Source organism: Macaca fascicularis, chromosome 6, assembly GCF_037993035.2.
Source record: "Macaca fascicularis isolate 582-1 chromosome 6, T2T-MFA8v1.1".
Lineage (NCBI taxonomy): Eukaryota > Metazoa > Chordata > Mammalia > Primates > Cercopithecidae > Macaca > Macaca fascicularis.
In genome coordinates, this window is record NC_088380.1 from 139,233,627 (window position 1) to 139,258,061 (window position 24,435).

Genomic DNA, 24,435 nt, shown 5'->3' on the forward strand with positions numbered 1-24,435 from the left:
CTAAAAAACAGAAGATATATTCAAAGTCAGCTATAAACGGATCAATACAGGAGAATAAATGCAAAGTTAACCAGGTAAATGGCATACACCTTCTAATTGTTATAACAACAACTAGATAATTGTTATCTAATATATTAAACAGATAATGGCAAAATAAAAGTCATGCACTCTACCACCTTGTGAAACCACCTAACTTCTACAAATTAGAATACTAATCAGAACTTACCCCTTCTTTTTTTCCTTTTCTCTCCATCTTCTCCAACCTCACCTTCTTCATCATCATCTTCCTCTGACCCACTGATATCAGAGCCTGATATTTCTTCTCCTTGGACAGAAATTTAATAGGATGTTTTTTATCCTGTACCAAGTCATTAGCTATTTAGGCAATACCTATATCAACTTTCTTCCTTAGGTTTTTGTTACTGCAAACAACAAATTTAAATACTATTTAAATGCTCTAGAGAGTATAACAGATATGCCAATCTCAGACATAGATAAGATGTACAAAAATACTTTATTTTTAAAGTCTCTAAAGAGAAATTAAATTCTGACCCAATTAAAATTTCAAATCATTCTGGCTAGGCAAGGTGGCACACGCCTGTAATCCCAGCACTTTAGGAAGCTGAGGCAGGCAGATCACTTGAGGCCAAGAGTTTGAGACCAGCCTAGTCAACATGGCAAAACCTCATTTCTACTAAAAATACAAAAATTAGCTGGGCGTGGTGGTGCGCACCTGTAATCCCAGCTACTTGGGAGGCTGAGGCAGGAGAATCACTTGAACCTGGGAGGCAGAGGTTTCAGTGAGCCAAGATGGCGCCACTGCACTCCAGCCTCGACAACAGAGTGAGACTCTGCCTCAAAAAAAAAAATACATAAAAATATTCAAATCATTTAGTTATGTATAATTTTAAACATATACATAAATTATGGGATAGAATTACTAATTCAGTCTTTAAAAATGTGATCACTTTTGAGGAACAATTTCTTCTAAAACAGCTTCCTGCTTAAGATTTCAAGAAAATCACTTAATCTGTATTTTTAAGAGACACAGAACTGTCACGTAGCAGTGATCCCACTATTAGGACTGTATCACAAGATATTTTCAAAAAAAGAAATGCTTATTTGCACAAAGATAGTGCTAACTACACATTAAAGATAAAAAACAATAAAAAAGGAATGATTAAGCCAAGAGAACAGATCAGCACTGTATCATCTTCACATTAGCTATTTTTAAATGCCACTGTTTACATATGAAATGTCTAACAAAATAAAAGAGGAGAAAAAAGTAAAATATACCCTAATCACAACCAGGTAATACTTGTACCTGTAAGTACAAGATGGAAAGGAACACAGAGTATTGGGAGGAAGAATCACTGAAAAATATTTTGTTCTCTGGGCTTAGAAACAATGATATCTTGATAGTAATGAGCATAGCTAATGCCCAAAACTGGGTTTCTAAATACCACTCTCCTACCAAAGGGACCAGAGAGAAGTGAATGATTTTAAGGCTGGGCAAGGAAGACACAAGATAAACCTTTTGTAGTGCCAAAAAGTAACCAAATGCTCAAAAACACTGAAGAGCACATGCTGAAAGAATACAGGAACTACTCTGAAGGATTTCCTAAGAGCCAAAGCTGGGACAATTCAAGAAACAAAATAAATAATGATAATACTGGATTATAATCCATGATCTAAATAAGATAAATACTTGAATAAATAAATAAATGGGAATGAAGGGGCTGCTCTTCCTCACAATAGAATCCTAAACACTAACCAAGAAGAAATGATGAGAATAGAAAATAACATTGAGCAAATGCCACAGGATTATTGTTGCAGGTAAGAACTACTGATGAATACTAAAAATAGTAGGAGAAAGTATGACGAGAAACAGGACCTTTGCAGTCTCAAAGTATCCCCAATGAGATATTATTAATTACAAATGGAAAAATAAAACAATAGATTTGCAGGGTCATTATAAAAGAAAAGTAGACAAGCCCAAATTAATGAACATTCAACAAATATATGACCAGTACTCTTCAAAAATGTCAAGATCAAGAAAGACTGGGGAATTATAAAAGACTGAAGAACAAGTGTGCTAGACATCATCATTAAGAAGGCATGACAGGGCCGGGCGTGGTGGCTCATGCCTGTGGTCCCAGCACTTTGAGAGGCCGAGGCGGGCAGATCATGAGGTCAGAGGATAAAGAACATCCTGGCAAACATGGTGAAACCCTGTCTGTACTAAAAATACAAAAATTAGCTGGGCATGGTGGCACGTGCCTGTACTCCCAGCTACTCGGGAGGCTGAGGCAGGAGAATCACTTGAACAGGGAGGCAGAGGTTGCAGTGAGCTGAGATTGCGCCACTGCATTCCAGCCTGGCGACAGACAAGACTCTGTCTCAAAAAAAAAATAAAAAAAAAAAAGAAAGAAAGAAAGCATGTCAAATAAATGCAATGTGTGATCCTGGATTGTATCCTGGACCAGGAAAAGAAAGGCACTGGAAGGAAAACTGGCCAAATTTGAATAAAGTCCACAGATTAGTTAATAAGACTGTATCGATGTAAATTTCCTGGTTTCAATAACTGTTGTATGCTTATATAAGATGTTAACATGAGGTGAAGCTGGCTAAAGGGTAGATAGGAACTCTCCATATCATGTTTGCAAGTTGTATTTAAGCCTAAAATAATTTTTAAGTTTAAAAATTATTCTTTTAATGCTATGCTTTTTTCTTGTTGTTATTATCAGCTCCATTAACCGGATTATAAAAAGAAATGTCATAAGAGCAAAAATAAAGTGCAATGTATTAAAAACAGTATTATCATAGAATCCAGCAATTCCATTGCTGGGTACATACCCAAAAAATGGTAAAACAAGAATTTGAACAGGTATTTGTATACCCACATTCATAGCAGCATTATTCACAATAGCCAAAAGGTGGAAGGAACCAACTGTCCATTGGTGGGTGAATGGATAACAAAATGTAGTATATACACAATGGAATATTATTCAGAATTAAAAAGAAGTCCTAATACATGCTACAACACAGATGACCCTTGAAGGCATTATACTAAATGAAATAAGCCAGTCACAAAAAGACAAATGCTGTGTGATTCCACTTTCTTTTTTTTTTTTTTTTTTGAGATGGGAGTCTCACTCTGCCACCCAGGTTGGAATGCAGTGGCATGATCTCGGCTCATGGCCACCTCCACCTTCCAGGTTCAAGTGATCCTCCTGCTTCAGCCTCCCAAGTAGCTGAGATTACAGGCGAGAGCCACCATGCCCAGCTAATTTTTGTATCTTCAGTACAGATGAGGTTTCACCATGTTGGCCAGTCTGGTCTCAAACTCCTGACCTCAAGTGATCCACCCGCCCCGGCCTCCCAAAGTGCTGGGATTATAGGCGTGAGCCACTGCGCGCTGCTGATTCCACTTTCATAAGATACCCAGAGCAGTCAAATTCACAGACAAAGCAGAATGGTTGTTGGCCAGGACCTAGGGGAAGGGAGGAATGGGTAGATACTGTTTAACGAGTATAAAGTTTCAATTTTGCAAGAAGAAAACTGGAGACGGATAACTGCAGAACGATGTGAACATAACACCACAGAAACGTAGACTTCAATGTGGTTAAAATGGTAAACTTTATGTTGTGCAAGTTTTGCCACAATTTTTTAAAAAGGAAAAAATTCAGGCACTTGCTATAATATGGATGAACCTTCAACGTTCGGTTAAGTGAAATAAGCCAGTCACAAGAAGACACTCTATGATTTTACTTATATGAGGTACCTAGAATAGTCAAATTTATAGAGACAGAAAGTAGAATAGTGGTTACTAGAGACTAGGGGGAGAAGAGAATAGGAAGTTACTACTTAATGGGCACAGCGTTTCTGTTTGGGATGATGAAAAAGTTCTAGAAATGAAGAGTGGTGACAGTTGCACAACAATGTGAATATACTTGATGCCACTAACTGTACACTTAACTAACAATGGTTAAAATGATAAATTTTATGTTGTGTATATTTTACCACAACAAAAAAAATGTAAAACATAAAGTCAGCAAAATAAAAGTATGCACTCACCATTAACATCGCTAAGAAATTAAAAATCTTTAAAACATACTGGCTATAAATACCACCTAGTGGTCACATTTAAAATACCAAATTTCATTATCTAACAGTTCTCTTACTGCTTTTCCTCAATAACTGTACTTGTTTACTAAATAAGTACCTTCTCTAAACATTTGTGATGCTGGCGTCTCTGAATTTCACCTCTGAAAGTCAGTCTCCTCACAGACTACAAAGGTGCTTTGAAACCAAAGCCCTCTGTTTACCTGGTTCGCAAAGGAGCTCTGTACCTATTAGAAAGGATCTGTTTCTTGCATTAAGGTGCAAGGAATCACTGAGCACTTAATGCCTGGGAAGCATCTCACTCTCATAAATAAGATCTTCAAATTTTCCAACTTTCTAGCATCATGATGTTAGAAAAGAATTTCCAAAATAGAATCTCATGTTCAAATTTAGATATGAAAGGATATTGTAAAGGTGACCTCATGCAACGCATTTTTCCTTATAGCAAACTTGGTTTACTCACAACTAACATCTTTCTTTACCTCAAACAATATTGACTGCAATGCCAGAATTCTGGTCATTTTCACCTAAATACATACATGGCAGAATTTGCTCTTATACAGAGACAAATAAACATTCATTCTTTAACAAGTGGTCATATGAAATCTATAAAACATCATGGGAATGTTTAAAAACCACATACACAAATATTATGTAATTTTACTTAAGCTTAATATGAAAATGCAAAAGTATATAAGTACCAAGTCACTTTCCAGAAATATTCATTTAACTACCAATGTTAGAGGCTCAAAAAAGGTTTAATAGAGGGGGCTTTTGTTACAACACTTAGTGGTTCAACAACATATTTTTAGCCAATATAAAGATTAATATTTTGAGAAAAAGTTACCTTCTTCAAGTTTCTTTTTCAGTTCTTCTATTTCTTTCTGGAACTGACGCAGCAAAGCATCCTTTGGATCTTCATTAATTCTAGCTTTATTTTTAATATTCTTAGCACGATTGGCATACCGTAATGTACTGATCGTTTCATCATAATTGTAATCTGCTGGCCCAATATTTGCACACTATTGAATTAGAAATATCAAACAAATCATTTTACACTTGACACAGTTAAAATTAACACTACCATTACAAATACGTCAAAAACTGTTTAAAGCACATATGCACCCTTGGCCTTCTTGAAAATGAGAGTGTCAACCACATAGGTTTCCAAACGACACTATTATGGGCTAATACACATGCGTGTACCACAGAAAGGACAACCACAAGTCAAAAAAAGGGAAAATAATCAAGTTTTAAAAATGTGATACATATCAATTATTGGCATAAATTAGAATCTTAAATTTGCCTGATGTTAACTATATCACCAATTAAGTCTTACCATCATGGTTTTTGAATTTCCTCCTAAGGAATCCTGAAGAAGACGAGTCAATTTAGAGTTACGATAAGGCACATGAGTGCTTTTTCCATCAACCAAGGCAGAAATTACATTACCAAGGGTGGAAAGTGAAAGATTGATTTTTGTAGCTTCCTTTAGGCGCTGTCCAGTAGCTCCAGTTTTTGCCTGCCTTTCTGAACCCTAGCAAAAACAGAGATGAAAGTAAAGCTAAAATGTTTGAAAAAATAGAATATTCTTCCCAAGGTTTTGTTAAAAAGTAATGTAACAGTAAAAAACCTGATATGATGCCTGAATTCACTTCAAAATAATATAGGAAGGGAAGAAGTGGGTGAGAGTACATGAAACAAGATTAGCCATGAACTAATTGTTGGAGTTGGGAGTGTATGGGGGATCACTATACTATTCTATCTACTTTCATTTACATTTAAAATGTTCCATAATAAATAATAAACATACACAAGTAACAACTTAAAAATCATATGTAAATTATACCTTTTCACCTCAATTTTCATTCATTTATAAAATAAATGGATCACAAGAAAGAGTTATTCCTTAAGCAGCGTCCTGTTACTTACAGCAAGATCTACAAGATGGAGCTTCCCCATCCTGACATGCATGTTACCATCAATGCCTTTTTCACTGCATTCTATAGTAATTGTAAAGATGGCATGGGAACGGGAACTATGTTCATTCATATTAGTTGCACCAACAGAACCTTTAATAAATAAAGGAAATCCTTAAAAAGTGTGACAGAGAGTACCTTTAAAATTAATTAAACACCCCGAACAGTTTAAAATACTTAATTTTATCACAATCAAAAGCCAGAGAGCATGGCTAAACCATAAAGGCATGAGTGTGTACTTAGCCATTACATGAAATTTATCTTATACTTTGTTGATAACAAATGAATTTGTAAGGTTTCTCATACTAAAGACGTAACTTTAGCAAAAAATAATTTCAATCCCAAGTAATACTGCCTAAAAAGTAACTAACTTACACCCAAAAAAAACACATTAAGTAATTGGAAAAAGTATTGCTGATTTAGCTGTCTAAAGAGAATTATGCAAGCTGGTGTACTGTAGGAAGTAAAAAAAAATAATAATAATAATAAATAAATAATAGCTGGGCGAGAATTTTAGCTACTTGGGAGGCTGAGGCACAAGAATCACTTGAATCCAAGAGGTGGAGGTTGCAGTAAGCTGAGATTGCGCCACTGCACTCCAGCTTGGGTGATAGAGTAAGACTTTGTCTCAAAAAAAAAAAAAAAAAAAAAGAATTATGTTCTGGGCATATAAACCACAGGAACACTTGCGTGTATATGTTAGATAATACAACAATATTCAGTGCAGCATTAAAAAAAAGGTAGATCTAAAGACATGGAAAAATGTCCATAACATATAAATTAAAAATAAAAGCAAGTTAGAAAAGAATACATAATCCTACTTCTGTAAAAAAAAAAAAAAATCCATTCAAAATATGCAAAGTATTTGCATATGTGTAAATATATGAACACATTGTGTAAACAAAAAACGTTTTTTTACAATAGACCTGTATTAGCTTTTTTCTTAAATTCCAAAGTATTTTAAAAGCATTGTTAATTTTACTCAGTGCCAAAATTATCTTCCTACTATACATTCATGCAGAACTTTTCTACGCAAGCTTTGATTTTAGAATTGAAACATTAAAGTGGTAGTCTTTAATGAAGAGACCAAAAGTTCCCACTAACTACCTGAGAATTAAATTAATTTCATTCTATGAATGAAATATTGTGTTAACAATTTTTAATTAAATAACCAATAATTAACATATTTCTGGTATTTAAATTTTTTTTAATAAAAGCATACAGAAAGTATAAAGTGAAAACTCCTGACATTCCTTTTCCCCAATTTTATTTCTCCTTCCCTAAGGGTAACCACTACTATCTGTCCTTTCATTTTGTATTTTATATACACACATGTAGACACAAACGCACACACAGTGCCCAAATAAATATACGGTTTAACAATTTTTCACATATAAATAAATGGGGTAAGGCAGTACATACACACTGTTCTACAATTTGCTTTTTTCCCCCACTGACAAACTACTTTGAAATTCTTCCAGGTCTGTACAGGCACATTTAACTGATTGGGTTTTTTTTGTTGTTTTGTTTGAGACAGGGTTTCACTCTGTCGCCTAGGTTGGAGTGCAGTGGCGCGATCTCGGCTCACTGCAACCTCCACCTCTCAGGTTCAAGTGATCCTCCAGCCTCAATCTCCTGAGTAGCTGAGATTTCAGGCACACACCACCACGCCCAGTTAATTTTTGTATTTTTAGTAGGACAGGGTTTCACCAGGTTGGCCAGTCTGGTCTCAAACTCCTGGCCTCAAGTGATCCACCCACCTCGGCCACGCACAGTGCTAGGATTATAGGCATGAGCCACCATGCCCAGCCTGTTTTTTTTCTTGTTTTTTTTTGAGGCAGAGTCTTCCTCTGTTGCCCAGGCTGGAGTTCAGTGGTGCTATCTTGGCTCACTGCAACCTCTGCCTCCCAGGTTCAAGTGATTCTCCTGCCTCAGCATCCCAAGTAGCTTGGATTACAGGCATAAGCCACCACGTCTGGCTGATTTTTTTGTATTTTTAGTAGAGACGGGGTTTCTCCATGTTGCCCAGGCTGGTCTCAAACTCCTGAGCTCAGGAAATCTGCCCACCTTGGCCTCCCAGAGTGCTGGGATTACAGGCATGAGCCACCTCACTCAGCCTAACTCATTGTTTTTAACAGCTTTATTACAGTCTATGGTATTTTTGTGCCATCATTTACATAATCAGTGTTTTGTTGACGGTTATTTAGATTGTTACATCTGAAAATATCTTCCAGAATATGTCTAAAATTAGAAACACAGAGTCAAAAGGAATGTATTTTAAAATGTCAACAGATACTGTTTACATTGCCCTTCAAACAGGCTGCGCCAATTTATATTCCATCCTCAGTGCCCATTTCTTCAAAGTCTCACCAACCTACATATCCTTCATCCAATCTGATGGGTGAAACATCTCTCTCTCTCTCATTTTAGCATTTTCCTGATTACTTGTGAAGTTAAAGAGCCTTTCACATACTTATTGCTGTGTTTAGTTCTTCTACAAATAAAATACATATTTTTCGCTAATTTTTCTATTAAGATTTGGTCTTTTTCTATTAATTGGTTCACAAGAATATAATCAATTTTTGAAGTTTTTTTGTTTGATTTCCTTGGGTTTGATAGATCTATGGTCAAGTCGTAGAAACTTATAAAAATTTTTCATTTTTTCATTTCCTATTTCTCATCTTTTACCTCTAATCTTTTTTTTTCTTTTTTCTTTTGGTTGCTGTGTTGCCCAAGTTGGAGTGCAGTGGCGCGATCTTGGCTCACTGCAACCTCTGCCTCCCTGGTTAAAACGATTCTCCTGCCACAGCCTCCTGAGTAAGTGGGATTACAGGCACCCACCACCACTCCCAGCTAATTTTTGTATTTTTGGTAGAGACGTTTCACCATGTTGGCCAGGCTGGTCTTAAACAAGTGATCCACCCACGTCAGCCTCCCAAAGTGCTGGGATTACAGGCGTAAGCCACCGCGCCTGGCCTTTTCACCTCTAATTTCTAATTGCTATTAGCTGCATCACCAGTACTAGGTTTGAGGCATCTGTATAACATCGCTGAAGCTTCTTACTCTTTAGACTAAAAACTTGACACAATTACTAAAAAGAACGTAATTTTTTAATTTAAATTTTGTTTTTCTTGTCAACAAAAGGGAAGCATTATAGTGCCCACTTAATGCAGACTACTGGCCTAGGTTTTTTGGGTTTCTTCCAGGTGTGTTTCTTTAGGACAGAGGCTCCCTATTGCCCAGGCTGGTCTCAAACTCCTGACCTCAAATGATCCTCCCAGTTCAGCCTCCCGAGTTGCTGGAATTACAGGCATGAGCCACCGTGCATGGCTATAGCTTAGGTGTGATCACTCACTCTATCACTTAGTAGTTATAGTACTTAGACAAGTTACTTAAACTAAGTCTCACTTTCTTCATTCATAAAGTAAGAATTTAATATCTTCATAGTCTCCTGTGAGGACTGAGAGAGCATTCTTATAAAGCACTTAGCACAACACTCTCCACTAAGAGCTCAATAAACATTACCAATTTTAGTATTATAGCTACCAAGAGACAGCTGTATAAGAGTTGCATAGATTGGCACTACTAAAAAGAAACAAAATTTTGCTTGGCATGGAAAATTATTTGTGCTATCTTTCATTCATATATGCTCCCTACACGGTAAATAATCAAAGTGGAATGGTTTTCAAGAAACCTAAAAATTTCAGTCTCTACAGGGCAAAGTGCCATACCAAATTTGCTTCTAAACCAGCATACTCAACACACAGAGGCTTAATCACAATTACACGTATACTATACTTACGATTTTTGTGGCCTAGTGTCATAATTCTATCCATATCATCAGCATTATTTACCACATAAGCTGATAAATCTTTGATATAAACTCCCACATCAGGTCTTTCTTTAACCTAAAAAAAAAAAATTAAGACTTCATACTATATCAATAACTCTCCCACAGTTATTTATTGAGGATCTCCTATGTGTTGGACACTCTACTAGACAGGGGGGATATAGTGATGAGTAAGACAGACACTGTTCCTACATGCATGGAGATGTCAGTCTATAGGAAGAACATACAAATGAAGAAGTATACACAAAAATTATTTTATTTCAATTGTGATGACATGAAGAAAAATACAGAAAAAGTACAGAACACTAAGCTAGTTAAGGAGATAGGATAAAATTCCCCAAGATGATGTTTAAGCTAAAATTTCTTTAAATAAAAAGGAGGTAGACAGTCAATTGAGGTAGGAGAAGAAGAAAATGTGCAAGAACCCTGAAATAAGAAAAAACTAGGCACTTAACAACAAACCGAAAAAGACAATGTGGTTGGAGAGAGCAGGAAACAGGGAAAAACAGGTGAGACATCTGGTTATACAGGAAGGCAGAGACAAGTTTAGAATAGTTTTTGGTCTTTATGGTAAGAATAATTTGGAGAATTTCAAGCAACTGAGGGAAATAATCAGATCTATGGTATCAATGTTAAAATATGATCTTTCTGTGAATTACCTTACGAGAATTTTTAACCAAATTTGAAAAAGGTATTTAGGATGGATTTACCTAAATTACAAGTGGCGTTGTATAAACAAAATTCACTTTGAAGGTTCAGAGTCACCTCTACAAACCAACAGAATGAAAAGTGAAACTGGGGCAGAAGTCTGTGGCTGCCAGTGGGAAAAATCATTCCACGGGTAGGAAAACCTCATAGACATCAAAGACAAACGAAAATGTGATAAACAATTCCAGGAGAAAAAGTTATAAGCGCAGACACTCAACATTCCAGTTGTTGATTTTCAATGTTGTGTGTGTGTGTAAGCGCACCTTTTATAACAATTGATAAGATAAATTTAGAAATTAGGAAAAATCCTTTATCTGTCATGGGATATAAATTAAGCCCTAATTTTATTAGTAGTAAAAAAAAAAGTGTGATGATCTCTATAAACCAGTGGATTTTAGACCTTGCTCTGAAAAGCCCTAGAGGGTCCATGGTGGCACTGAAGGGGCCACTGTAGGAGTTCAGGGGTCTTCAGGCCCAGAGAAGTTCTAAAGAGAAGGGCGCTTTCATGAATTTTACACATTGAGCTTCCACATAAGGTCTAGTTTGATGAAAGTGTTTAAATGCTTTACACCTTTTAAAAGGTTTGAAAACTATTGGTCTATATCAATACTTCTCAAAAAATCTGTGGTAAGGGATGTATATATTTGTAATACGATAATTTTGTAAAATACAAAAATCATGCACTTGGATGCCATGGCCAATGTCAAATTGCTATGAAAGCTTTTAAGCAACTACTCTCAGTTTTTGTATTCATTCTCTCTGCAGACTGAAAACGGACATTCTTCAAACTGATATCTGTCTGCAGACTCGTGGTCTTTTCCAGTCACTATATGATACTAATTCAAAATTCGATTAATAAGTATATTCAACTAATAACTGATTAAATATGAAAGATGAAGAAAGAAAATATAATTCCAAATCTGTGAAAGTTAAAAAACTGGATAGAAATGCTACCAAAGAATTTTTATCATAAAAAACATAGGAATTCAATATCTATGACAAACACAGTTTATAACAATGGATCTCAATGGAAACAGTTACCCTCTTGTCCTAGAATGTTTTAGGAATTTGCACAAGAGTTTCTGGTTCACTTGAGGACACTGTAGTATTGACAGGCAGGGATCAGGGATACTAAATATCCTGAAATAAGTGGGACAGTTTCACCCAATGAAGAACTGTCCCACACAATTTTGAATGTCCTACCAGATATTCACATGGTAAAAAAAAAAACTACTTATAATTATTTGAGTCTAGACCCAGATAATTATATCTGAGTCTGTCATATGTAACTTTATTTCACATATAAAGACAAAGTGCTTTTCCATATAGCAATAATAGGAGAACACAGAAAAACTGAGGAAAGAATTGTACTTTAGGCCGGGCGCGGTGGCTCAAGCCTGTAATCCCAGCACTTTGGGAGGCCGAGACGGGCGGATCACGAGGTCAGGAGATCGAGACCATCCTGGCTAACATGGTGAAACCCCGTCTCTACTAAAAATACAAAAAACTAGCCGGGCGAGGTGGTGGGCGCCTGTAGTCCCAGCTACTCGGGAGGCTGAGGCAGGAGAATGGCGTAAACCCGGGAGGCGGAGCTTGCAGTGAGCTGAGATCCGGCCACTGCACTCCAGCCTGGGCGACAAAGCGAGACTCCGTCTCAAAAAAAAAAAAAAAAAAAAAAAAAAAAAGGAATTGTACTTTATTTTGCTCCAAACTCTACCAAGAGCTAGTCACTATTTTAAAAGACCATGTCATTGACAATAACACCAATCAAGGGGTTTAGATCAACAATACAACATACCTGTTGACACTGCATTTGAAGCTGTTACAATTTTGATTCTATATGCCTCTATTTTATTATGTCATCAAGTGTGGTCACATCTAAGCATTTACATACCTAAATTTATTTTTAATTACTTGTATTCTCCTTTATATTACGGTAGGGTAGTATATGAATTTTTTTAAAGTATGTGTATAGGTAGATTTTATTAATGTCACTTATGAATTTTATTTCAGGACAGTCAAAAGAGCATTACAAAATGTACGTTATTTAGAAAGGAGCACTGGGTCTAACAGAGTTGAGAACCATTGACAAGAATCTTCCTGAGAATAAATCTGATCTATAATTACTGGTACAAAAATGGAAATGTTCTTTCCAAATGATTTTTTCCTAGAATTTGCATAAGACAACAAATTTTTTAGGACATGAAAGCACAGAATTAATCAGAACTAAAGTTGAAAACTAGCAACAAAGAAATTTGTTTCTATATTTGCTATATAAATGGTATCAGAGAATAAGGCTTCATGAAGGTCCAACAAGCACAAACAATCCTTAACACTGTAATACATTGCTCCAAAAACTCCGTTTATGCAGTAAACTCAAAAAGAAAAAAAAAGCTAATATTTATTATTTTATGTCAGGCATTGATTTAAACACTTTGATCTGTTAATGTTGGTAATAATCCTATGAAGTAGATACCATTATTATTTCCATTTTTATGGCCAAACCAAGGCTCACAGATATTAAGTAACTTGCTCAAGATCAGAGCCAGAATTCAAGCTAAGATGGTAGACTGCTAGAATCACCTTCTTAATCCTAGATGATACTGCCATTCACTTGCTATGTGACCTTGAGCAAGTCAAGAAACCCCTCTAAATTTCAGTTTCCACATCACTGAAATCGAACTGCTGGGAAGATTAAATGAAATTAATTATTTACTACTACCAACAACTATCAATTACTGCACTGGATGCCTATATCATATTACAAGAGCTCAGCAACGCTGGCTGCTGTTCTACACATGCTCTATACTATCCTACAATGGCAGCTACTGCTGTTCTACATGTTACTCTACATACGTTATTCTCCTCTATTTTACTGGTGATGCAATCCAACTAAAATTCCAGGATTAACCTTTTCCTTGCTGTATGTCTCACATCTTAAAATACTAAAGTATGCAGCAATATCAAATTTACCAATCATTTACCACCTGACTCAGCAATCCTGCTTCAGTAATTTATCCCCAGATATGTCTGCAGATGTACGACATTATATATGTACTAGGTTATTTAAAATATAAAAAGCAACTTCTGTGTAAAAAAAGAAGGGGGACCTTAATTTAGTAAACATTCTACTGCTTTGGAAAAAGTACTCCACCAATTTCAATTATCCTTACCTCTAACCTTTGTGTCTGATCCTTGCCCAAAAGGTCACGAACTTCTTCATTATATATTTCCAAATAAGACACTCGAACCAAAAATCTATAAATAAAACATCATTTTTAAAAAGTCGAGGAGAGTGGAATATTTGTAAGAGCCGTTTTAAAACATGTTTATAAAATTTATACCTATGTGCCTTTTCTGTGTTTGTACTTCTCAATACTAGAAAATAAAAGAATTTCCTTTTACCTTGTATCACCCTCTGCTTTTGCAATATGACCAAATATGTGAGCAAATGAATTGGGAATTATTCCTCTAAGTTCAGGAACAGCTCGAACACCTTCCATGGTAAAAGTTTTGCCTGTTCCAGTTTGTCCATATGCAAAAATAGTCCCTGAAAATGATGAAGAGAATCAGTTACTTCTTAAAAGTCTAATGCTACAGAACAATAGCTCTTAAAATTAATTCCTTTGACACTGTGATGTAATTTCTTCCCTGGATTCAAAATTTATTCTCACACAAGTTTCACCTTTATTATCAACAATTACACTGTGTAGTCTGTACCACATGCACAAAGCACTGTTACAGCACCAGAGTCAATGAGAGATATCCCTAATAATTAATAAAAAGCATCCCAAGTCCTAAATGCAAAAATCTTCCAATATATCTAGTTATGAGACATTTCTTATCATGTGTATATAAAGTACTTATTGTGGACATTAAACTGGAGAAGGTATTATAAGCACAGCAAAAGAATACAGGCTCTAGAGTGGAAAGACCTGTCTCAAATCACATCTGCCACTTTTTAGCCACTGACCTTGGACAAGTTATCTACCCAGAGACTGTCTCCTCAACGGTAAAATGGGGATAAGAAAACTCGCCACTGATAGTAAGAACCAAATGAGACAATTTCCTTCAAGTAACCAACACAACATCTCATAGAAAGTATCAGTAAAATGATAGCTTTTTTTCTTAGTCCTAAAATAAGTGTATTTTTAAACAATTGTTTTAAAGTAACAACTGTAAGAAACAGAGTTAACAAAAAGATGACAATACAATTATTACAGGTAATTACAGATAAAATCTCAACTTTCTAAATACCTAAATTCATTCATTCAACAAATATTTACCATACCTGAGTTTGGCATTGTGCTAGGCACTAGAGACAGAATGACAAGACAAATGCAATCCTTAATCTTATGATGTGTATACTCTTGGGTTTATCATGATAATGAGTATTCAGAATGAGAAACACGGAGTTCAAGATGGGAGTCAGGGACATCAACTGGGCAGAGGAATTGTAGTGGGAAAAAGGGAGAGAGGGTCAGGGAAGACTTTCCAGAAGAGGTAAGGTTTAGATCTGAAATACAAGTAAGAATCAGATAGGAACAGTGTGGACAGTAAGAGGCAAGAAAAAGAATGGAAATTTTGAGGACTGAAATGAGACAAGAATGGAAGAAACAGAGATAGAAAGGGAAGGTGGATACAGGCAGAGCTAGAGAAACTGACAATGCCATAATCACACAGTGTAATAAGGACCATATTAAACTTTTTAGACCTTATCCTAAAAGCAACATGAAGCCATAGAATGATTTTTCAATCAAAGGAGTGACATCATGATCACTATGGCTATATTGTGGATGAAGAATTGGAGAAAAGCAAGGGTAGATGTGGGGAAACAGAGGGCTGGAGTAGTTGGCCAGGACACAGTATAGTAAGAGAAGATAGCCTTGGATGTGATGGCATATATGAAAATGGTTCCTCAACTATTACTACTCTATTCAGTTAACCTCAACTTTTCTCAGACTTTTTTTTGTGGAAATAATCATAACATACTTTTCAGACTTTTCTGTGAAAATAAATGAATCATACCAGAAGCCATTTTTTACACACGGGAATAAAAAAGTCTCAATTTTTTCAAACTGACTAAATATTTCAAACTCTGCTATTAGGAATATAACACTACACTCAAAGAAGTGGAAAATATGAACTCATAGACTGCATTTCAGAATAGACACATTAAATTATTAAATAAAAAATAAAGCTTATTTTTTATTTAATAATTTAATGTGTCTATTGAGTAAGGACAACAGCTGTCACTTACTGATAATTTGCTATGTGCTAGGCCATGTACTTTACTTTTTTTTTTTTTTAAGAGATGAGGTCTTGCCCTGTCACTCAGACTAGAGTGCAGTGGCATGATCATAGCTCACTGCAACCTCAAACTCCTGGGCTCAAGAGAATCCTCCTGCCTCAGCCTCCTGAGTAGCTGGGATTACAGCTGTACCTCCCAGTTATGTTTGCATTCTTATTTAACTTCCATCCCAATCCTAAGAGATAGGCACTATTTATTATTATTAATATTATTTAAAAATAATAAACAATGGCCAGGCGGGGTGGCTCATGCCTATAATCCCAGAATTTTGGGAGGCCAAGGAGGGCGGATCACTTGAGGTCAGGAGTTTGAGACCAGCCTGGCCAACACGGTGAATCCCCACCTCTACTAAAAATACAAAAATTAGCCGGGTGTGGTGGCGCACGCCTGTAGTCCCAGCTACTTGGGAAGGTGAAACACAAGAATTTCTTGAACCTGGGAGGCAAAGGCTGCAGTGAGCCAAGATTGCACCATTGCACTCTAGCCAGTACCACTGCACTCTAGTCAGGGCGACAGAGTGAGACTCTGTCTCAAAAAATACAGTAAATAAATAAATAAAAACAATAAACTATATTCTGGGCTGGGTGCCGTGGCTCATGCTACAGTCCCAGCACTTTGAGAGGCTGAGGTAAGAGAATTACCTGAGCCCAGCCTAGGCAACCCAGTGAGACCCCATCTCTACAAAAAATTTTAAAAATTAGCCAGGTGTGCATAAAAAGGAACGAAATAATGGCACTGGCAGCAACCCAGCTGGGACTAGAAACTATTATTCTAAGTGAAGTAACTCAGGAATGGAAAACCAGACATCGTATATTCTCACTTACAAGTGGGAGCTAAGCTAGGAGGATGCAAAGGCGTAAGAATGATACAATGGACTTTAGGAACTCAGGGGAAAGAGTGGGAGGGCGGTGAGAGATAAAAGACTACACACTGGGTACAGTGTACACTGCTTGGGTGATGGGTGCACCAAAATCTCAGAAACAACCACTAAAGAACTTATTCATGTAACTAAACACCCCCTGTTCCCAAAAACTTAATTGAAATTAAAACTAAATTTAAAAAAAAAATTAGCCAGGCAAGGTAGGATGCACCTGTAGTCTCAGCTACTGGGAAGGCTGAAGCCAGAGAATCACTTGAGCCCAGGAGGTTGAGGCTGCAATGAGCCGTGACAGTGCCACTGCACTCCAGCCTGGGTGACAGGGTGAGACCTTGTCTTGAAAAAAACAAAAACAAACAAAAAACAACAACTAAAAGAAAAACTATATTCTGGGTCATAAAACAAGTCCTAATAAATTTAAAAAGGTTCAAGGCACATAAAGTTGTTCTCTAACTAAACTGAGATTAAGTTAGAAATCAATAACCGAAAATCTCTAGAGAATCTAAAAATATTTGGAAACTAACACATTTCTAAATAACCTAGGATCAAAGAAGAAATCAGGAGGTAAAATAGTATTTTGAACTACATGAAAATGAAAACACAGTATGTCAAAATCTGTAGGATGACACTAAAACAGCACTCAGTGGCAATCTATAGCATTAAACTCCCATATTAGGAAAAAAGGTCTCAAAACAATGGCCTCAGCTTCCACTTTAAGTAGAAAGAAAAGAGGAAAGTAAGCCCAAAGTAAGAGAAAAAAAAAAAAAAAAGATCAGAGCAGAAATAGATGAAATAGGAAACATAAAAACAGAAAGAAAAATTAATAAAACCAAAGGCTGGTTCTCTGAGAAGACTGATAAGATTGATAAACCTCTAGTCAGACTAATCAGGAAAAAAAGAAAATACTAAGTTACCAATATCAAGAATGAGAAAAGTTATACCAGTACGTTCAACATACTAAAAGAATAATAAGGGAATAGTATAAACAACTTTTTGCCAATGAATTTGACAACTTAGATGAAACAGACTAATTCTGTGAAAGACAAGCTACCAAACCTCACTTAAGAAAAAACTGACCAGGCACAGTGGCTCACGCCTATAATCCCAGCACTCTGGGAGGCCAAGGCAGGCGGATCACCTGAGGTCAGTAGTTTGAGACCAGCCTGACCAATATGGTGAAACCTGTCCCTACTAAAAATACAAAAATTAGCCAGGCATGGTGGCGTGTGCCTGTAATCCCAGCTACCCAGGTGGCTGAGGCAGGAGAATCGCTGGAACCCGGGGAAGGAGAGGCTGCAGTGAGGCGAGACTGCGCCACTGCACTCCAGCCTGGGCAACAGAGCAAGACTCCGTCTCAAAAAAAAAAAAAAAAAGAAAAAGAAAAAATAGATAACCTGGCCAGGCATGGTAGCTCACGCCTGTAATCCCAGTGACTTGCAAGACTGAGATGGGAGGACTGGTTGAGTCCAGGAGTTCAAGACCAGCTTAGGAAACATAGTTTCTTATCTCTACCAAAAAAATAAAAAATAAAAATAAAATTAGCTGGGCATGGTGTGGTGGCACACACATATAGTCCCACCTACTCAGGGGGCTGAAGTGGGAGAATTGCTTGAGCCCGGGAGGTAGAGGCTACAGGGAGCCACAATCACACCACTGCACTCCAGCCTGGGCGATAGAGACCCTGTTTCAAGAAAAAAATAATAATAATAGAAAAAAATTAGCCAGGCATGGTAGCACACACCTGTAGTCTCAGTTATTGGGGAGGCTGAGGTGGGAGGATTGCTTAAGCCCAGGAAGTGGAGGTTGCAGGGAGCTGTGATTGTGCCACTGTACTCCAGCCTGGGTAACAGAGTGAGACCCTGACTAAAAAAGGAAAAGAAAAAATACATAATCTGAATAGTCTTATGTCTATTAAAGAAATTGAATCAATAGTCGAAAACCTTCCCACAAAGAAAACTTCAAGCCCAGATGGCTTTACTGATGAATTCTACCAAACATTTAAGAAATAATACCACTTCTAAACAAATTCTTCTAGAAAACTGAAAAGAAGGGGATACTTTCTAACTCATTCTATGAAACTAGCATTATCACAATACCCAAACCAGAAAAAGGCATTAGAAGGAAACTACATACTTGCATCCCTCATGAACATGGATGCCAAATTTTTTTTAATTTAGCAAATAAATCTAACAATATATGAACAGAACAATGCATCATGACCAAGTAGCAAAGCTAGTTTCACATTCAAAAATCAATCAATGTCATTTACCATATTAACAAACCTTTAAAAAAAAGATTATTTCAATAGGTGCAGAAAAAAATGATATTTGACAAAATCCAATATACAATCCAAAAACTCTCAGCAAACTAAGAACAGAAGGGAACTTCCTCAAACTTACAAAGGATATCTGTTAAAATCTACAGACATCATCATACTGGTGAAAGAATGAATGCAGTTTCCCTAAGGTCAGGAACAAGACCAAAATGTCCACTCTCACCATTTCTAGTCAACATTTACTGGAGGTTCTAGTCTCCAGGTGCTATCAGGTAACAAAAATAAATTTAAGGAAACTGGAAAGGACAAAGTAAAAACTGTCTTTACTTGCAAACGACATTTTTTTTTTTTTTTTTTTGAGACAGGTTTGCTCTGTTGCCCAGGCTGGAGTGCAGTGGCGCGATCTCGGCTCACTGCAAGCTCCGCCTCCTGGGCTCACACCATTCTCCTGCCTCAGCCTCCCGAGTAGCTGGGACTACAGGCGCCCGCCACCACACCCGGCTAATTTTTTGTATTTTGTTTAGTAGAGATGGGGTTTTACCGTGTTAGCCAGGATGGTCTCGATCTCCTGACCTCGTGATCCTCCTGCCTCGGCCTCCCAAAGTGCTGGGATTACAGGCGTGAGCCACCGCACCCGGCCCATTTTTTTTTGTTTGTTTTGAGAGAGTCTCACCCTGTCACCCAGGCTGGAGTGCAGTAGCGTGATCTTGGCTTACTGCAACCTCCGCCTCCAGGGTTCAAGTGATTTTCCTGTCCCAGCCTCCCAAGTAGCTGGGATTACAGGCATGTGCCACCATGCCTGGCTAATTTTTTTTATTTTTAGTAGAGACAGGGTTTCACCATGTTGGTCAGGCTGGTCTTGAACTCCTGACCTCGTGATCCGCCTGACTTGGCCTCCAATGTGCTGGGATTACAGGCGTGAGCCACTGTGCCTGGCCAACATATTCTTACATGGAGAAAATCCTACAAAATTTACAAAAAATCCAAAACATAAAAAAAGTACTAGAATTAATAAGCAAGTTTAGCAAAGTTGCAGGATACAAGGTCAATATACAAAAATCAATTGTGGGTACTAAGAGGGCAGTTATCAAAAAGATAATAACAAGTGCTGGCAAAGATGTGAAGAAATCAGAAACCTCACACATTGCTGATGGGAAGAGAAAATGGTGTAGCTACTGTAGAAAAGTTTGGCAGCTCCTCAAAACGTTAAAGAGTTACCATGTGACCCAGTAATTCCACTCTTAGGTATATACCAAGAGAAACTAAACATATTTTCACACAAAAATATGTAAAAGAATGTTCAAAGTAACGTTATCTGTAATAGCTAAAAAGCAGAAACAACAAATGTTCATCAACTAATAAATGGATAAACAAAATATGATATATCTATACAATATTATTCAGACATAAAAAGTAATGAATTGCTGGCCATGTGCAGTGGCTCACACCTGTAATTCCAGCACTTTGGGAGGCCGAGGCGGGTGGATCACAAGGTCAGGAGTTCGAGACCAGCCTGGCCAATATAGTGAAACCCCCATCTCTACTAAAATAAAAAAATTAGCTGGGCATGGTGGCGGGCACCTGTAGCCCCAGCTACTCGGGAGGCTGAGGCAGGAGAATCACTTGAACCCAGGAGGCAGAGGTTGCAGTGAGCCAAGATCACACCACTGCAATCCAGCTTGGGTGACAGAGCAAGACTCCGTCGCAAGAAAAAAAAAAAAAAAAGACCAGGTGCGGTGGCTCACGCCTATAATCCCAGCACTTTGGGAGGCCAAGGTGGGCAGATCACGAGGTCAGGAGATCAAGACCATTCTGGCTAACACTGTGAAACCCCGTCTCTACTAAAAACACAAAAAATTAGCCGGGTGTATTGGCGGGCGCCTGTAGTCCCAGCTACTTGGGAGGCTGATGCAGGAGAATGGCGTGAGCTCAGGAGGCGGAGATTGCGCCACTGTACTCCAGCCTTTCGACAGAGTGAGACTTGTTTCAAAAAAAAAAAAAAAAAAGAAGGAATTGCTGATATACGTTTATATGTTACAATACAGATGAAGCTTGAAAACACTGTAAGTGAAATAAGTTATTCACAAAAGGCCACATAGCATATAACTCCATTTACAGAAAATGTCTAGAACAGGCAAACTCATAGAATAGATATAGACAGCAAATTAGTAGTTGCTGGGTTGGGGGAAGGGAGGTGGTAATGGATTGGGAGTGACTGCTAATGGATACAGGGTTTCTTTTTGGAGTGATAGAAATGTTCTGGAAACAGACAGTGGTGACAGCTGCACAACATTGTAAATGAACTAAAAACTATGAACCGTAAAATCATAAATTTGATATTTGAATTTTATCACAAAAGCTACCTAAAGAAATCAAGTTCATCTCTATATATTAGTAACGTACAATCCAAAACTGAAATTATGAAAGCAATCCTATTCACAATAACATCAAAAAAATACTTAGGAATAAATTAATCAAAACAAGTACAAGACTTGTACACTAAAAGCTACAAAATACAGATTAGAGAAATTAAGACATAAATAAATGGAGAGAAGCTGGACATGGTAGCTGACATGGGAAATCACAGTGCTTTGGAAGTCCTCAGCAGGAGATTCCTTGAGCCTAGGAGTTCGAGACCTGAGTGAGCAACACAGCAGGACTTAGTTTTTGCAAAAACAAAAAAATTAGCCAGGTGTGGTGGTGCACAGCTGTAGTTCTCGTTACTTAGGAGGCAGAAGAGAGAAGATAGCTTCAGCCCAGGAGTTCAAGGCTGCAGTAAGCTATGACCGCACCACTGCACTCCAGCCTGGGCAACAGAGCAAGACCCTGTCCATAATTAATTAATGTTTCAACGTTTTAAATGGAGAGAAGTATCATGTTCATGGACTGGAAGACTCAATATTGTCAGAATGACAATTCAACACAATCCCTATGAAAATCCTAGTAGGATAAACTTCAAAAACATTATTTGATGTGAAAGAAAACAGATAAACAAGGTGACATATTATATGACATTTCAAGAAAAGGCAAAATTACAGTGACAGAAAGCAGATCAATGGTTGCTTGGGGGTGGGTCTGCAAACGGACATAAAGGAACTTTTGGGGATGACAATGGTGTTCTAAAGCTGGATTGTGATGATGGTTTCATAACTGTATACATTTACTACACTCATCAAACTGTACAGTTGCAATAGGTGAATTTACGGCACGTTAATTATGTCTCAATAAGGGTGTTTTTTTAAAAAGTAAATATTCACTTACCATTGTAGCCTTCAAGTACAGAATCAATAATAGGTCTTGCAGTTAAGTTATAAACATCAAGTTGTTTACTCTCTGGTCCAAAAACAGTATCAAAAGTAAATGTCTTCGGAGGTTCATTGGAAGAATCAGTCTTATGTACAGTGATAGTTCCCCTCATCTCATCCACACTGACAGCCTGTTTGTAGCACATTGATTTCTCTCTCTCATTGAGGGGCCGGCACCTAACAACAACCTTCACATTATCGCAGCTTTCTGGCTTCTCTGATTTATTGATCTGTTGGAGATAATATTTACAAATAACGAAAAGAACATTTATTTTTACCCTCAACAGATTAAATGTATAAATTTTAAAAGGCTACTTTGCCACCTCAGTGCCTCGCACACATTAAACACTTCGTAAGTATTTGTTAAATGCAATTAAAGATCTTACATATAAGTGAAAAGTTTATTAAAAGATATAAAAAGGAAAATAGTTTCTTTTAAAACATAAAAGGGAGAGAAAATCTAGTTTACATTTGTGGCAAAGGCTGTACAAGCAGAAACTGAACCAATATATTCTAGATTGTCTTTCTGCACAAAAGTCTCTGACCCAGCGTTTCCTGCCTATAGAAAAACACATGTGACTATGGTTAACAACTTTAACTCAAGAATATAGTAGGACCTCTGTTTCCCCCTGAGACTTTAGTTTTATCCCCTATCATGCATCTGTAAAATGGTTTTTATTATGTAATATATCCATATATGCCTTCTCTACAGAAGACAACAATAAGATAAAGACAGAAATGAAAGTCTAATGGCAAAGAAAAATGCCTTATATTACCTAACCTTATGAGCATTTGTGCATGTAAAGTTTCCATTTCTGAATGTTTTTTTCTTATTTTTGAGACAGAGTCTCACTCTGTCACCCAGGCTGGAGTGCAGTGGCATGATCTCGGCTCACTGCAACCTCTGCCTCCCAGGCTCAAGCGATTCTGCTGCCTCAGCCTTCCCAGTAGCTGGGATTACAGGCGTCCATCACCATGCCCAGCTAATTTTTGTATTTTTAGTTAGTAGAGATGAGGTTTCATTTTGTTGGCCAGGCTGGTCTCAAACTCCTGACCTCAAGTGATCCACCCATCTCGGCCTCCCAAAATGCTGAGATTACAGGCGTGACCCACCGCACCCAGCTATTTCTGAAATTTTATGATTAAGAAAATATAATGAAACACAATCCTATTATTGAAGTGAAAAGGACAGTTTAGTTGAACAGATACTTGTTAAATTCCTACTGTTTCAGATTCTCTTCTAAGCATTAAAGAGAAACAAATATAAGCCATTGTCATTGACTTTGACATTGTCACTGACAAGTAACAGATTATATCAGTACAATACACTTCTATCTATCTCTGCCTTCATCACACTAGTCTAAATTACCATCATCTTGGCCCTGGATTACTGCCTCCTAACTATATTCCTGAATCTAATTAGATTGCCCTACTGCCTATTCTCCAAATAGCAGTCAGTGTCAACACAAATCTAATCATGTCACTCTCCTACTTAAAAATTCTTCAGTGGTTTCCCATAGATCTCAGGACAAAAACCAGAATCCTTAAGGTGGACTGTAAGGTCTGGCTTCCACCCATGTCTGCTTCTCTGGGCTTATTTCACAAGATATTCTGCCTGACTCATCCATGCCACAGCCACACTGAGCTTCTTGGCCTTTTCTTGTCACCAGGCTCCTCACCACTGGCCTTTCCAGGTGCTGTTTCTTCTACCTAGAACCATCTTCAGTGGCCTCTTCATTTAGCTAACATCTACTTATCCTTCAGAACTCAACAGCCACTTCACCTGGGAAGACTTCCTGACTAGGTCAAATACTCTTATAGGCTCAGAAAGCACCTGCTCTCCCCTTCCTGGACACGAATTTTACTTTTGCTTGTTCCTTATTTGATTAACGTCTTTCTGTCTACACTGGAGGTTGCAAACAGGTAGTCAAGAGGCTGAATTCAGCCCACAAATTTCTTTTGTTTGGTTCATAGTATTTAAAGAGCTTCTGAATTAGTTGCTAAA

At 37.3% G+C, this 24,435-nt stretch overlaps 1 protein-coding gene across 9 annotated transcripts in view; it reads right to left on the reverse strand.

Moving 5' to 3' along the window:
* The window catches only part of KIF3A (kinesin family member 3A), a 50,150-nt gene that overhangs the window by 24,438 nt on the left and 1,277 nt on the right, over window positions 1-24,435 (reverse strand). For all 9 annotated transcript variants that reach the window (XM_073994215.1, XM_065546723.2, XM_045394219.2 and 6 more), the window contains exons 2-9: window positions 22,387-22,660; window positions 14,068-14,212; window positions 13,836-13,920; window positions 9,907-10,012; window positions 6,058-6,197; window positions 5,465-5,662; window positions 4,973-5,147; window positions 227-325 (exon numbers count right to left, since the gene is read on the reverse strand). In XM_073994215.1, coding sequence (XP_073850316.1) covers window positions 227-325; window positions 4,973-5,147; window positions 5,465-5,662; window positions 6,058-6,197; window positions 9,907-10,012; window positions 13,836-13,920; window positions 14,068-14,212; window positions 22,387-22,660 — 1,222 coding nt within the window. The remainder of the gene's footprint in view (window positions 1-226; window positions 326-4,972; window positions 5,148-5,464; window positions 5,663-6,057; window positions 6,198-9,906; window positions 10,013-13,835; window positions 13,921-14,067; window positions 14,213-22,386; window positions 22,661-24,435) is intronic.